General features: G+C 41.6%; 1 protein-coding gene across 4 annotated transcripts in view; it reads left to right on the top strand.

Moving 5' to 3' along the window:
* Positions 1-887: 887 nt before the first annotated feature.
* PLEKHA5 (pleckstrin homology domain containing A5) overlaps positions 888-14686 on the top strand; it is a 237749-nt gene continuing 223950 nt past the window's right edge. For all 4 annotated transcript variants that reach the window (XM_059402683.1, XM_059402684.1, XM_059402685.1 and 1 more), the window contains exons 1-3: positions 888-1125; positions 1275-1354; positions 3664-3721. In XM_059402683.1, coding sequence (XP_059258666.1) covers positions 1034-1125; positions 1275-1354; positions 3664-3721 — 230 coding nt within the window. In that variant the 5' untranslated portion in view covers positions 888-1033. The remainder of the gene's footprint in view (positions 1126-1274; positions 1355-3663; positions 3722-14686) is intronic.

Raw genomic sequence — 14686 nt, forward strand, 5'->3', positions numbered from 1 at the left:
GCTATACAAACAGACTTTTTAAATATTAGAGCTAGTTTGAATTCAAGCTTTGTCACTACTGTGACCTTGGGCAAGTTATTGTTTCTTTAAACTTCCATTTTTTGCATCTGTAAAATGGGGATTAATTATAGAATCTATAGGGTTGTTGTGGGGATTTTAAAATGTGCACTGTCGCAAAGACTATAAAGTTGGGCTATCATTGTAATTTATAGGAGATAGGAGACAGGGGAAATTCAGATTGATAATAAGAAACTTTAAAGAAAAAATAATAGAAAAAGTCAAGGTTTTATTTTATAAAACATCATATGATGTAAGGGGCCTAAGAAGAGGTAAACTTGTTTTGTCAAGTCTGAGTCTACTCCTATTTCATGGGCCCACGGTAACTAGTCAAACCTTTGATATCTGGCACACAAAACACAAACAGGAAAAACCTTCCGTGTGCTTTCATAAAACAGTTTTCTATTTTAAAGCGATATACATTTTTTTGAAAAAAACCTCTGATACCCAATAGCTCTAAAAAACAACGCCCATTGGCCGGGTTGCTGTTGTTCTAAAAGACAGAGCAATCTGGGGCGCAGGGATTACGCTCCCGGTGACTCCCGCTCCAGGCTGGGAAGCCTTCGGGCAAAGCCCTGGGGGCAGGACGCGGGTTTTTTTTTTTTTTCCTCAATCGATCCCGGAACCTTTGTTGGGCGGGGTGAGGGCCGCGCGGGAGGGGCGTGAGGGAGGGGTCTGGCTCGCCCATCCCCCGAGCGCGCCGCGGGGCGGCTGGCGGGCGGCCGCGGAGGATGCGGAGGGGCGGCGACGCGGGCCCGACCCAGCCGGGGCGGCGGGGCTGGCGGGGCTGGCGGGGCGGGCGCCGCCCGAGGGGGTAGGGCGCGCGCGGGGGCGCGCCGGGCCGGGGAGGCGCGCTCCGGCCGCGCTCGCTCCGCGCTCCCCGCGCTCCCTTCGCTCGTCGCTCGCTCGCTCCCTCCTCCCTCGGCAGCCGCGGCGGCAGGCAGGAGAAGGCGGCGGCGGCGGCTGGGGATCAGACATGGCGGCGGATCTGAACCTGGAGTGGATCTGCTCCCTACCCCGCTCCTGGACTTACGGGATCACCAGGGGCGGCCGAGTCTTCTTCATCAAGTAAAGAGGGGCGCGGCGCGGGGGGCCCGGGCGGTGCGGGAGGCCGGCGGGAGGCGAGGAGGGCGCCGGGTGCGCGCCGCTCCAGCCCCTCCGGCTCCCCCGGAGCCCCCTCTCACGCCCGGTGTTTGCCCCTTTTCTCATCCCTGCAGCGAGGAGGCGAAGAGCACCACCTGGCTGCACCCCGTCACCGGCGAGGCCGTAGTTACCGGGCATCGGCGGCAGAGCGCAGGTAACGCTGAGCGCGGCCGGGCCCGAGCGGAGTTGGGCGCCGCCGGGAGGAGGCGGCAGCGCCCCGGCAGCCCGCCGCCCCGCGACCTACCCCCGGCCGCTGTCCCCGGGAGGCGGCGCGGTGGGGCGGAGGCCGGCGGGGGCGGCCGCAGGTACAGGGGCAGCGGGGGCCCCGCCGCCGGACTTCTCTGGAGTCTGAACGCTGCTCTCTCCTTCGCCTTTCATCGCCACTTGGAGAACGGAGCCCTCCTCCCGGGCCCCCTCCCCCTTCCCTACCTGGACCCCCGACGCCCCCAGGGTGGCCGACCCCCCCCTCTCCCGGGAATTCGAGACCCCGGGTGCTTCCTCTCGCGGCTGCTCCTCGGTCCTTCCGCCAGCACCCCCGCGCCGGATCTCACCCCCTCTCAACCTTTAGGAAGTCCTTGCCCACTCCCCTCGGTGCAGCCCGGGACCCTGGCCCTCGTCCGCCGGGGTCAGGGTGTCCACATCGCCTCCCTGTTCCTCGGAGCTGCTTGTATCCGTGCGGCTTCCTCCTCCCCTTAGGTGGGACTTGTAGGGAGGTGACTGAGGAGGAGGAGGAGAGGAGTTCGGGGGTGCTGCGAGTCTCTGTGTGACAGTAGCGCTCTCTCTCCTGCCGCCGGAGCCGCCGCCGCCGCCGGAGCCCGAGGACGTATTTGCAGCCGCAGCTGCCGGTCGGCGAGACTCTCGGTCCCCGGCAGCAGCCCAGAGGTTGCACAGACCGCCCGCAGGCGGTTGGGATGCGAGGGGGTGCCTCGCAGTTGGGCCCTCGTCGGAGAGGGTCGGCGGGGAGGCACATCTCCCCGGAGCCTGGGCCAGCTTGTTGCCATGCCGAGCAGGAGCTGAGCTGCAGAAAGGTGGACTGGAGCCTCCCGGCTGGTCTGGCTTTCTTTGGGCGCTCTTTGTTTACATTCGTGAAACTTGTTTGTCTTTGAAATGTAACATGTGTTCTCTCACTGGCCGGCCTCTGGGTCTCGTCCTGGGAGAGGCTCGAGAACCGTTCGGGCCGGAGGGGAGGCTGGCTTCAGCAGTCCTTCAGAGCTGCCCTCTGGGATACTTTCTCTCCAACTCTGAGATTCTGGGACTCTCTCAGAGGGGCCAGGATATGGAACAAGCCTGCCTTCTCTATTAAATTCTGGAGTTCACTGAAGTGACTAATTTCCAAATTTGCAAAAAGGTGGAGGAGGAAAGGGAAAGCAAGCATGGTGAGGTTACATTTTTAAGACATTTCTGACTAATACACTGTCATATTTCTTAACTCCCCTCTGCAGTCTCTGACTTCAATATGCACCTTAAAATGTTTTGCATATATATTTCAACTCTCATAAGGCCTTTTTGCCTTATGGATAATAAACTTATTTCACAAAGGACAATATGGTATTTAAATTATTTAGCCTAATCATCTTGTGGAATTATTTCATGCTTATTTTGGTTATGTGTGATATGAATTTGTATCCTGTTTACCCCCACAGATTTGAGAACATTCACACTACAGAGAAATTTTATTCTTTTTTTGATTTCACATTAATTTTTAAAACATGATTATCGTTTGGTTTGTTTTGTTTTTTTCCTGGTTTGGTATGCTTTTGACTTTGTGGTTTTAGACACACATCCCTGGTTTTCATTTCAGATATTATGTTTAAATCGAAGCCATTTGTCATTTGCAGTGTATAACATAGACAATGACAGTCATTCACCTGTAACTTCACACATTTAAGACTAATCTGTAGAAACATACATGTATAGAGTATGTGATATCAGAACTCTTGTCCGGTAATTAAATACTTAGGAAGTTCTTTCTCATCAGTGACACTTCCTGGATGGATTCATTTATGTAGCTGAAAGGTATGGTCTTAAATAAACACACTTATACCTAAGAAGAAGCAGGTGTTGCCTTTAATGCAGGGTTTGGTGGGTTTTTGGGGTTTTTTTTCTTTTTTTGGCCAGCCATCATGAGTATTTTACCTAGGATTAGAAGGCTTCCCTTGCTTTTTTTGGGATGCCAGAGAGTAGTAGTTCCTTTTCACTGATCATTAAAGTATATAATCATGTAAGATAATCTCTAATATTGTTCATTCTTTTCTGGTGGCTTTTAATTTGAATCTCCATTTTTCCAAAACTATTTTGTTCACTATGAGTTTTGTTACCAATTCAACATCTTTTTTTTTTTTTTTAGAAATTTACATAATAAATGGAAATAGCTGATGATGAAAATGAATAAGTAAAATGGATTGAAACTTATTTTGCTATCCCATTGAAGTAATACTAACTGTAAAATGTATATTTTTTTAGATTTGCCTACTGGCTGGGAAGAAGCATATACTTTTGAAGGTGCAAGATACTATATAAAGTGAGTTTTTTAATTATGATTTTTTTTTCTTGCTGATTTGAATGTTGTAATTAATCTTTAGTTGAGTAGTTGTATCTCTAGATATGCTCATAATTTTTTAAGGTCTATCAAATAATACTGACTTTATATAGTGTTGTAATTTTGAGAGAAGAGATAACACTCATAGTTTTCTTATGTTATTTGCCTGGACATACATGCATTTGGAAATTAGATCATTGATGGTCACAATTACATGTTTGGTCCTAGGTGATAGGGTATTACAGTATTTGGTCTTCAGCATGTTACCATATTTTTTTTCTTTTAAAGTGAATTCTGTTCATGTATATTTACCACAGCTGTTAATAAGAAGCAAAAGTGATGTGAAGCTAGGTTACAGTTGGATGAACAATGACAGAGTTGAAAGTAAAAACCAACAAATAAATACTAATTATTTCACAAACATCTGTTGGAGCATTGTAATTTGCCTTAGTTTATTTAAATATGTCTAAGTCTTTAAAATACAGATGTTTTATGGTTGGTTGTGATTGAATAAAAGGCTTTCACTAGAGCTTACAAAGGAGAGATGACCAGTCAGTCCTGACTTTTAATTCTAAAGACATTGAATTAATTTCTGTTCCGGGTTCACTTGGTGGTACTTGGAGACAAATACAATGCTTGAGGTCAACAGTATGCAGGAAAATTTTTTACCTCCCAGGGGGAAAATAAAAGTGGTTTTATCTTCATTTTAAATTAGAAACTATTAACTTAAGAGCTTGTTTTAAAATTTTTTCTTTAATTTTAAGGAACTGAAGCTTGAAAAGAATGCTTAAATAAAAGATTTGGTTGAGATGTCCATAGTTTATTAATAATAACAGATACCCAGCTAAAGCCATCTTTATTTCATTGGGCCCAATAAGTATTTTACTAAGTGATATTTTTAAGATCACACCATAATTGCATTAAATTATAATTACCTGTATAGTTTTAAAATTTTTCAGAATGATATTTATGTAAAATGTCAAAGACTATTTATATTGCATTTGGTTATAGAAAGAAGGAATGATTGCATTTGATATAGAAAGAAGGCAGAAGTAAGATCCAGGCATGGAGGATTTCATGCTGTGGTTCTTCTCTGGATAATTTTCAGTTACATCTTTAATTTGGAGATTGTGCTGTACATTATTAGATGGCCTAAAAAATAAAGGCATAAGTAAAGTGCAGCGTCACCAGGTTATTTTCCTAGTGGCTATTTTCATTCTGTATTAAAGTGAAGTTGTATTGTCAGGAAAAGGGCATTTTTTTGGAGGTAGTCTTGATATTTCTGAAGAAATTTTTTTTTATAGAGTTCATTTATTTTTATCCAGTAGTTTTACTGTACATTAAGGCTAGTTAATCTTATAAGAATAGGAGTAACACTAATTCTCAGCAATATTTTAATTCCTGTGAATGTGTACATTCTTAGATGAACGTTTATTCAATGGTAGAAAATGTTCTGTGTGGGCTAAAAATTTTTTATTTCAGAACTGAGCCTTTTGAAAGCCTGAATTTTGTTCTACTAGCCATTTTGATTAGATTTTTCTTTTATGTTGACTTAAACAAATTAGAATCTTCTTTGACTGTCATGCCCAAGTAAGTTTCTCAAGAAAATGAGGGCAATATTACAAAAGCTATAATAATTTTACTTTATTTCTGATGACGGTTTTAAATTACTGGGTTTTAATCGTGATATTAATAGTCAGCCAATAATTGTGTCTGAAAATAGTAATAATTTATATTATGAAAGTAAAATTTGTTGTAAAATTGAGTATGATAGAGAAATATATCACTCATTAAACTTCTTGCAGTAAAATTATTGACAAGTGTATGATTTGCTGAATGGGAGGTGCTACTTTTTTTCTTTTTGAATGTATCAGACTAATTTCTTTTAAGATTATTTAAATACTAATGTGGGTCATAATTTCCTAGAAATTTTTTGCTTACTTGTATATGAGCAATTAGGGATGCTTTTTCATTCTTATATGATAGGGGCACTACTTTTGTCTTAAATTTTGCAGTTTACCAAGAGCTTTTGCATATATTGCCATGTCTGAATCTCATTTTAAACGTGAAAGTGGTCAGAAGAATTACTATTTCCATTGTCACACCACATAATAAAACAACAGAAACATGCCTTTGGAATTTACAGGCTGCAAAGACAGCAAGATGAGAAACAGCAGGAACAGGAACTATATTTACAATGCTCAGAGAAGAAAGGATAGGAGTCTGAAGTAGGCAAGTGATTAATGTTGGTGGATGTATTTCTCATCATTGGTTCTTTCTTAGATGAAGAAAGGAGGTTATTGATCAAATTATAAGAAAGGATGTGATACAGTGAACAGGGTAGGTTTTGTTCTCATGGGAGGAGAGAAGATAGATCGATAAAAGACATGTTGACCCTCCTGCTATTCCTAATCTGGTGTTCCTGGGAGGTTCCCTTAGCAAGAAGAAGAACCTAAAGAACTTGAGTTTCTACTTTTGTGCCCAAAGGTACATGTAGCTCTCAGATTATTTCTCTTCTGAACAAATAGTGGTGGTGGTTCAAAATGGCACACTGCCAAAAACTATTTTTGTATAATACTTTGGTATTGATCATTGAATCTGTGGTGGTGGTAAGGTGAAAGAGGATTGAAGCGGGGGTAAGTCGTAGTAGTTAGCTGTGTCTTGACCTTCTCAAAGACCTTGGAGCTCAGTCTTCATGCCTTTAAATTAGGCTGGCTAGAAATGGCAAGTTCTGAATTCCATCCCATTTTTAAATTACTCTCGATTTTATAATATTTTGGGAATTTGTAGTAGTCTACAAAATGATGAACTCAAGGGCCAAGAAGACATGTTACAGGAAATATGGAAAGATGCATAGCTTTCCTGTGGTGCCAACTATTTTAAACTTTGTATAGATAACCACAGATGAATATGAAGTGTGTAGTACTAGAGCTGTGTGTGCTTTCTTTCTGTTGCTGCGTGTTGTGCTTTGTAACATACCTTCCCTGGAGAGCTGCGTGGGAATGGTTAATAGTGCTCTTGTCAACATAGGACCTGATCAGAGTTAGAGTTGTATAGATTTGAATTGGACAATCAGTTCATAGAATTTTTGAAATTGGTTTCTTTTTTTTTTTTAAAGATTTTATTTATTTATTTGTCAGAGAGAGAGCGAGCGAGAGCGAGCATAGGCAGACAGAGTGGAAGGCAGAGTCAGAGGGAGAAGCAGGCTCCCTGCGGAGCAAGGAGCCCGATGTGGGACTCGATCCCAGGACGCTGGGACCATGACCTGAGCCGAAGGCAGCTGCTTAACCAACTGAGCCGCCCAGGCGTCCCTGAAATTGGTTTCTTAATAAAAGTTTACAATTAGGTAAAAGAATATATAATACAGAGAATATATTTTACTTTAAATGCATTTGTCCAAAACATGTTAATATTTGAAAATTATTTATCATAAAGATAAATAATTTTTTCTGACAGAAGTATTTTTCCTGTATACTTTTTTTTAAAGATTTTATTTATTTATTTGACAGAGAAAGAGAGAGAGAACAAGCACAAGCAGGGGGAGTGGCAGGTAGGGGAGAAGCATCCTCCCTACTGAGCAAGGAGCCTGATGTGGGGGGCTCTATCCCAGGACTCCAGGATCATGACCTGAGCCGAAGGCAGCTGCTTAACCGACTGAACCACCCAGGCACACTTTTTTTTTTTTAAAGATTTTATTTGTTTATTTGACAGACAGAGATCACAAGTAGGCAGAGAGGCAGGCAGAGAGAGAGAGAGGGAAGCAGGCTCCCCACTGAGCAGAGAGCCCAATGCGGGACTCGATCCCAGGACCCTGAGATCATGACCTGAACCGAAGGCAGTGGCTCAACCCACTGAGCCACCCTTTTTTCCTGTATACCTTAAGCTAGCCAGTTTAGAAATTATAGTGTCTGTATAAAAACACATAGATACAATATGTTAATTCATATTAACATATTCATAATAATTCATATTTATCTTTAGAAAGAATGCAGAAAATTATCAGTGGGTTTTATAATTTATGAAGTATAGCTTTAAATATCCAAATAATTTAGCTTATGAAATACAGAGATTAGTCTTAATATATTTGAAAGTTACAAAGCTTTCTGCTTACTCCTTGAAAATACTGTTTAATGACTCTGTAATGACAGGTCATGGTAGCTTAAAATGGATGTGTCATTGACTATCCCTTTGTGCTTCAAAGCTTTAAGACGGTTAACTTAAAGTAACAAGCAAATCTTAAAACAGTGCTCTCTGAGCAATGAGAAACTTTGTTCTGATTATTTAAAGGTCATTGTCTCATGCAGCAGAATTGGGAATCAAAAAGTCTTCGCAGGGTAATAAAAGTAGTGTGTAGATTTTGTGAGGTTATATTTTCATATTGCTTTTTTTCTTGACCTAAAATTTTAAGTTCTGAAAATTGAACTTTTTCTTGGATATGCAAATAGAGCAGTGTTTGATTTTTGACTAATGAAGTTTCTTTTCAGTATCTGCGATAGTCGGATCTAATGTGTGCTTGGAATTTCAAACCAACCTGCAGCGAGGGGAATTCTGGCTTGACATAGCCATTTAAGATTGCAAGTGAAGAAAAATATGTTGTTTCTTCATAGATAATCACATTTTGAACTATGAGCAGAGATAGGGAATATGACATAACTGCCACCAAGAATCTTAGAATGTATTACTATATATTTGATATTTAAAATTGGTGGGTGCATTAATACCCTAATATTATAATTGGGGATAGCCGTATAATGCTTAGAACAATTCATGGATATTATATTTCTTGTTTATATTCATAACAGTGTTTTAGATTATAATATATGATTCTTACATGCGTGAAGCAGTTTATGGTAATTCATTAGGTACAATGCAACTATGAACTATGATTTCAACCTTCAAGGAATTTCAAGGAAAAAACAGGCACTATGTTAAAAGAGGGAGGTGGTAGTCTGCCTGGGTGGCTCAGTTGGTTAAGCACCTGCCTTGGGCTCAGGTCATGATCCTGGAGTCCCAGGATCAAGTCCCATATCCCCCTCCCTGCTCAGCAGGGAGTCTGTGTCTTCCTCTGCCTCTCTTTCATGCTCTCTGTCTCTCTCATTCTTTCTCTTTCTCAAATAAATAAATAAAATCTTAAAGGGAGCTGGTGGGGGAAACATGAACTTAGTCCTAGGTCCTAGGTCTTAAAAAAGGGTTTTGAGAACCCTTTTGTATTTCTTATATGTTTTTCCCCTCAATGTGGTAGACCGTTTTAGTTTTTTTAACCCTAAAAGCTCTGGTATGTATTTAGGAAGGGGCAAAATGAGCAGTAGAAAAGTAAAGAAATTGGTTAGAAGAGTGAGAGTTGGAGCAGATGTAAACATCCCTGTAGAGCCACCTTTATCCAGGAGAAATAAAGGGTTTCTTAGCATTTGTTGATAAATGTACCTCTCCCGTGACCTTTTTACTTTTCTATAACAGCTCGGTGTAATTTGTAAAGTTACATGTATATATGTATATGTGAATTGGAGTTAATGGGGTAAAAAAAAAGATCCTAGTTGTCTGTCAGAGTGTCACAAGAAAGCCCGGGAGGAAGAGTCAAATGAAGCCAGGCGGTCCGGGAGAGGCTTAAAGGAAGATGTGGGAGTTGAGCTAGATTTAAGTGTATAGACGGAATTCCGATGGGTTGATATAAATGGCTGGTAGGATAAATTGGTGAGGCTGGGTAGGTGTTTAATGTGTGTGATTACTAGTGAGAACTACATGTTGGTGAGTGATGTCAACACAGAAAACACTGGGATGCTGTTTGGAGCTGTATTGTGTCAGGCCTTGGAATGTCAGGCTGAGATGTTTATTTTTCTAGCTTGCTGTTGCAGTTTTTTTGGGATATAGCATTATCGTGTTAAGTGAAGGTTTTAATATAGGCAGGATGGATTAGAAAGGGGCAAACCTGGAATCCAGGAGACCAGTGCTAGATCTGTTGCTATAGTAATCTGAGAGTTGGTTGTACCAAGTTGGTAGTAGCAGGAATGGAAAGGAAGGCCATTGATCAATGATATTAAAGAGGAGTTGACAGGCTTTAGGAGTCTTGCTGAGCTAGGAGGTTGACAGAAAAAGAGGTCAAAAACCACTCAAAGCCTTTGTGACTGAGAGGCTGTAAGATTGATTGGTTCCCTTGACCAGAATAAGGGAGTAGGTGGGGGGGAGGGGAGAACTCTGGGTGGAAGTGTTGATCATGTGCTAGTCTCTGAGCTGGTTGAGAGGACATAGCATTTTAGGTGGCTAAAATTGGCCTTTCCGAAGAACTCCCCCAACAATAGCTTCTGTTTCTTCTTCACAAACAAGAAACACAACCCACTCTCCCTAGAAAATCCTGTTTCAGTTACCTAGTTAACTAGACTATACATGTTGTACAGAAATGTTGTGTTGGTCCCATTCATTTAGCAAGTTCTTAGAGAGTATTTTGTGCATGCCAGGTGCTATAGGCTTTGTGAAGGACAGACATGAACCTTGCTCTTAAGGAGCATACCGTTATTTTGTGGGAGAGACCATAATAAAATAATCACCAAGTACATAGTCGTAGACTGTAATAAACTCTGGGAAGTATGCAGGCCGCTTTAACCAGATACAGTGAGCAGACTTGGTGCAACATGAGGGTTACTAGAAGAGGACTTTCTCACAAACGTGAGGAATAAGTCTGCTTCTGAAAGTTCAGTGGTGGAATTCCCAGAGTGGATTAGAACAAAGTAGTACAAAATCATCTGAAAAATGAAGAATAAGTAGCATCTGGGGCTTGCAACTGGACCATAACCTGAGGGAAAGTTCTGCTGTATCTGAAGACTTGGGGTGGGATTGGTATGGTTTGGAAATTGAGTAAAAGGAGAAAAACTGCAGGAGGAAGTTATCCTCCACTAAATAATAGAGAATAAGGCTTCACCAGCTGGTTTTGATGATTATTTCAGTCCCAGTGGCAGGGTCTTCCCATTAGTTGTTCACAGATACATTCTGATTCTCTTGACACGTTTTGAACCCCTATGTGTGCCTTAGTGATTGAGATCTATCACTAAACAAAATAGACCAGAAAACTGTCCTTCTGTGGAATGGGACGGGTGGGGGACAGAATATCAAAGTAAGCTTTAGTAAATAAGTACTTTTTATAATATGTATGAATATGCAAATGCTGTAAGAAAATAACGGAACAGGTTTCAGTGTATCACGAGAGGAATGATGAGGAATGAGTATGGGAAGAAAGTTGAAATCAGAGAAGTTAACGGGTCGTTGTTTGGGGATGTCTCTGGTTGGTGTAATTGGCAGTTACTTAGGGAAGTAGGGTGCCCCTGCAGGTCTCAGCAGAGGAGGCCCGTGATCCGGCTTCACCCTTTGAAAGGGTCATTCTGACTACTGTGCTATGAGGAAATTTTGGGGAGCTAACGGAGCCCTTCTAGAGCAAATTCTGGTCCCTGTCAGATTCTCTCCTTATATTTTTCGTTCTTAGCATTTAACAAGATGATGATTAAATATTGAATTGTATAATTACCATGTTTCTTTTAAGCTGCCAGTGATTATCAGTTACCATTTATTTAGTAGCAGCTTTCCAGGGGGAAAAGAGAGCGCCACGACCATATTAAATAAACCTCTCCATCCTTATTTCAGAAACCCTATATTTAAAAAGTACATGTTAGAATCAAAGCAGTGCTTGTTAAATACCTGTATGATTATATGGTAAGTAAGTTTCATGAAAAGCAGTCTTGTTCACTGCTGTATTTTTAGTCTTATGGCCTAAGCCCTCTCATAGTAGTTCCTCAGTAAATATTTGTTGATTGAACTTTGATGATGACAGTCAGTCTAAGTCTGTGCTTGCCTCCTTGTGAAATTTAGATATTCTCTCCATGTGACATTTATCCCAACAAGAATTAGTAAATCATCTGTGCATTTGCTTTTTGTGATTCTTGGTGAAACAGAAAGGATCTGCTTAGAGGCCTGATTGTAAACCTGATCCATGACAAAGCCAAGATAATGCAGGAACCTGAGATGCCTCTCAGAAGGCAGCTGAAATCTAGATTTTGCCCCAGCCTTGGCATTCCCATTTAGAAACTTTCACAGTTCAGGCCCATATGGCTTCTAGGGAGCAGGGGAGATCTTGAGGTCTATGCTGTTCTCCTAGTATGGGTAAAGTGAATGTAGACCAAATCTTTAATACACAGACATCAGTGGATCCTAGAAACCTGAGAGACCTACAGAGTGGTCCTTAGGAGGTACAGATGATGGAAGTTTTAGAGCCAGTTGGAGAACTCCTTGGTCACTTAGGAGTAGCCTCTCAGCTATTTGGGAATTATTCTCCACGTGGCCAGTAACTTCAGAAGCACTCAACTCTTTGAAGTCATGATAGTCTTTATGTTTCCCACATTCGGCACATAATAGACAATTAGATGTTCGAAATGAAGATCTGTTACAAATTGTTAAAAAAAAAAAAAAAAAAAAAGCAAGTCTTTATCCAAATTTGGACATCCCAGGGCATTTTTCCACTTTTCACTTGTCATCTAGTCAGGATTCTTATTGTTGCAAATGTCAGTGACCCAAAGCCAATAGTATAAGGAAAAGCAAACTATTTTCCACATTAACTCCAGGAGTGATACAAATGAATTCTTTAAAGCTCTTACCTTTTTTCACTTTGAAAAGCTTCTTTCCACTTAACCAGAAAAATTGTGCTTCAGGCCCAAATTATAGCCTTTCAGTTTTTTTTAACCCAAAAGGTAAGGTTTTTTATCCATTACCAAATTAAAAAAAAAAATCTTGGACAGGACTTTGACCACCTTAGATCACGTGCCCATTTCCTGGAGCAAAGACTGGCCCTCTGGTCTTCAGTAATTTTCTGTCCTTGGCTGCAGCCAAAATTACCGTTGGCAAGCCTCTCCAAAACCATGTGATTAGAGAGAAAGGTCCAATTCACCATAGGAAACCAGGGTGTGAAAGACGACAAGATCAGAGGTCTGCTCCTTCTCCCTTATATAGTGCAACGTTTGCAGAGCCAGGAAGGCAGTGAGCCTGAGCATCTGCAGAATTCCAAGAAGTGAGAGTGTCAGTGATCATCAGGGAAGCTTTAAGCCATACCTTGCAGAGGGAGTAATTGAAAAGGTAAGCAGGATGGGTTAGGCCTAGATCTGGGAGAATGGAGTGCAAGTGTTGAATTCAGAAAAAGACACAGTAAAAAACAAGCTTACTGGCTGTCGTGAGCAAAGGGGATTGGGGAAAAATCACCCAGTCTCTACAGAATTCCTAGATTTGGAATTATTGGGAAAGAATGTGACCTTTTTAAAAGGTTTAGTACCTTAACATTTTGCCAAGTTTCACTGTAGAAGATTTGTACACATTTATGTTCTCTCCTGCAGTATGTGAGAGTGTATGGAAGTGCCCCCATTTCTCCCTCACCTGCAGTTAACACACTTGATTGGACAGAGGAAATTTAAAGGTAACTGACAGAGAATCTACATGGATTGTTGTTAGTGATACAGATGGTTTAGAACAGGGATTAGTTTTCCAGTTGTTTTTTGCTATATAACCAACCACCCCAAATCTTAGTAGCTTAAAACAGTAATGATTTATAGTTTCTCCTTCCTCTGGGTGACTGGGTCAGCAATACCATTCTTCTCTTCTTGGTGTGGTATAACTGAGGTCACACGTGCAGACACATTCAGCTGGAATTAGGTTGTGGCTGGAATATCCAGTGTCTCTCTCCTCCTGGCCTCTCATCACTTACTGGTTTATCTAGAATTTCTTTATAATATGAGTATTATAACATGGCTGGCTTATTTTATTTTATTTTGTTTTTTAAGATTTTATTTATTTGACAGAGACATAGAGAGAGGGAACACAAGCAGGGGAAGTGGGAGAGGGAGAAGCAGTCTTCCTGCTAAGCAGGGAGCCCGAGGCCGGGCTCGATCCCAGGATCCTGGGATCATGACCAGAGCCCAAGCCAGACACTTAACAACTGAGCCACCTAGGTGCCCTTATTTTATTTTATTTTGAGAGAGAGAGAGAATGAGAACATGTGAGTGTGTGCACGAGCTGAGGGGAGGGGCAGAGAGAGAGCGAGCGAGCATGCTCGGCATGGAACCTGTTATGAGATCATGACCTGAGCCAGAATCAAGAGTTGGACCCTTAACCGCCTAACCACCCAGGTGCTTCATGGCAGCTGGTTTCTAAAGGGGATCTTTTCAAGAGGACAAGCCCTCATGTTCAAGCACTTAGAAACATTTGCGTACATCCTGCTTGCTCATGTCCTGTTGGTCAAAGCAAGTCACAAACCAAAACCAAAATCAAAAGTGTGAGAGAGGACTAGACAAGCCTGTGACTGCAGTAGGTATGGTCATTGCAGATCATTGATGTAATAGATTACCAGAGATGGAAGTACAATTAGGATTGTAGCTTTTAAGTGATGAGCAATGGCACTTTGAAGCACTGTATTTGGAACTCCTGGATCAGTAGGAAAGCCTATTACACTAAGCTAGTGATATTTGTAAGGGCTTAGCTGAGGAGGTGGGTATACTGGTTGTATTTACCATCTTTTAATGTCTGTGAATTTATATCATAAAGCTATAAATCTAAAAAATTAAAGCAATTCACAAGCTTGTGTGTGAGGCTGAATCGTTTAAAAACATTTAAGTGCTTGAGTAAATTGAGTCTTAAGCTTTTGTTCATCCTTGTTTCATATTGACAATTAATACAGTTGGTATAGTATAAGATAATGATAGGTAGATACAGATGCCTCACCTATATGTGTTTGCATGTGGGTTTGTGTGGGGGGAGATTGTAACTGCTTGTCTGAGTTGTCAACTTGACCTCTTCGGACTAATTATCAGGGGCAGTATTTCCAAGTAAGCACTATAGCACTCTGCATTCTAAGGGAGACTTAAAGGAAACTGTTATTCCTCTGATATGGTGTGCAGAGTCTCCATTTATACTTCTCCCTCC

This window comes from Mustela nigripes, chromosome 6 (assembly GCF_022355385.1).
Source record: "Mustela nigripes isolate SB6536 chromosome 6, MUSNIG.SB6536, whole genome shotgun sequence".
NCBI lineage: Eukaryota > Metazoa > Chordata > Mammalia > Carnivora > Mustelidae > Mustela > Mustela nigripes.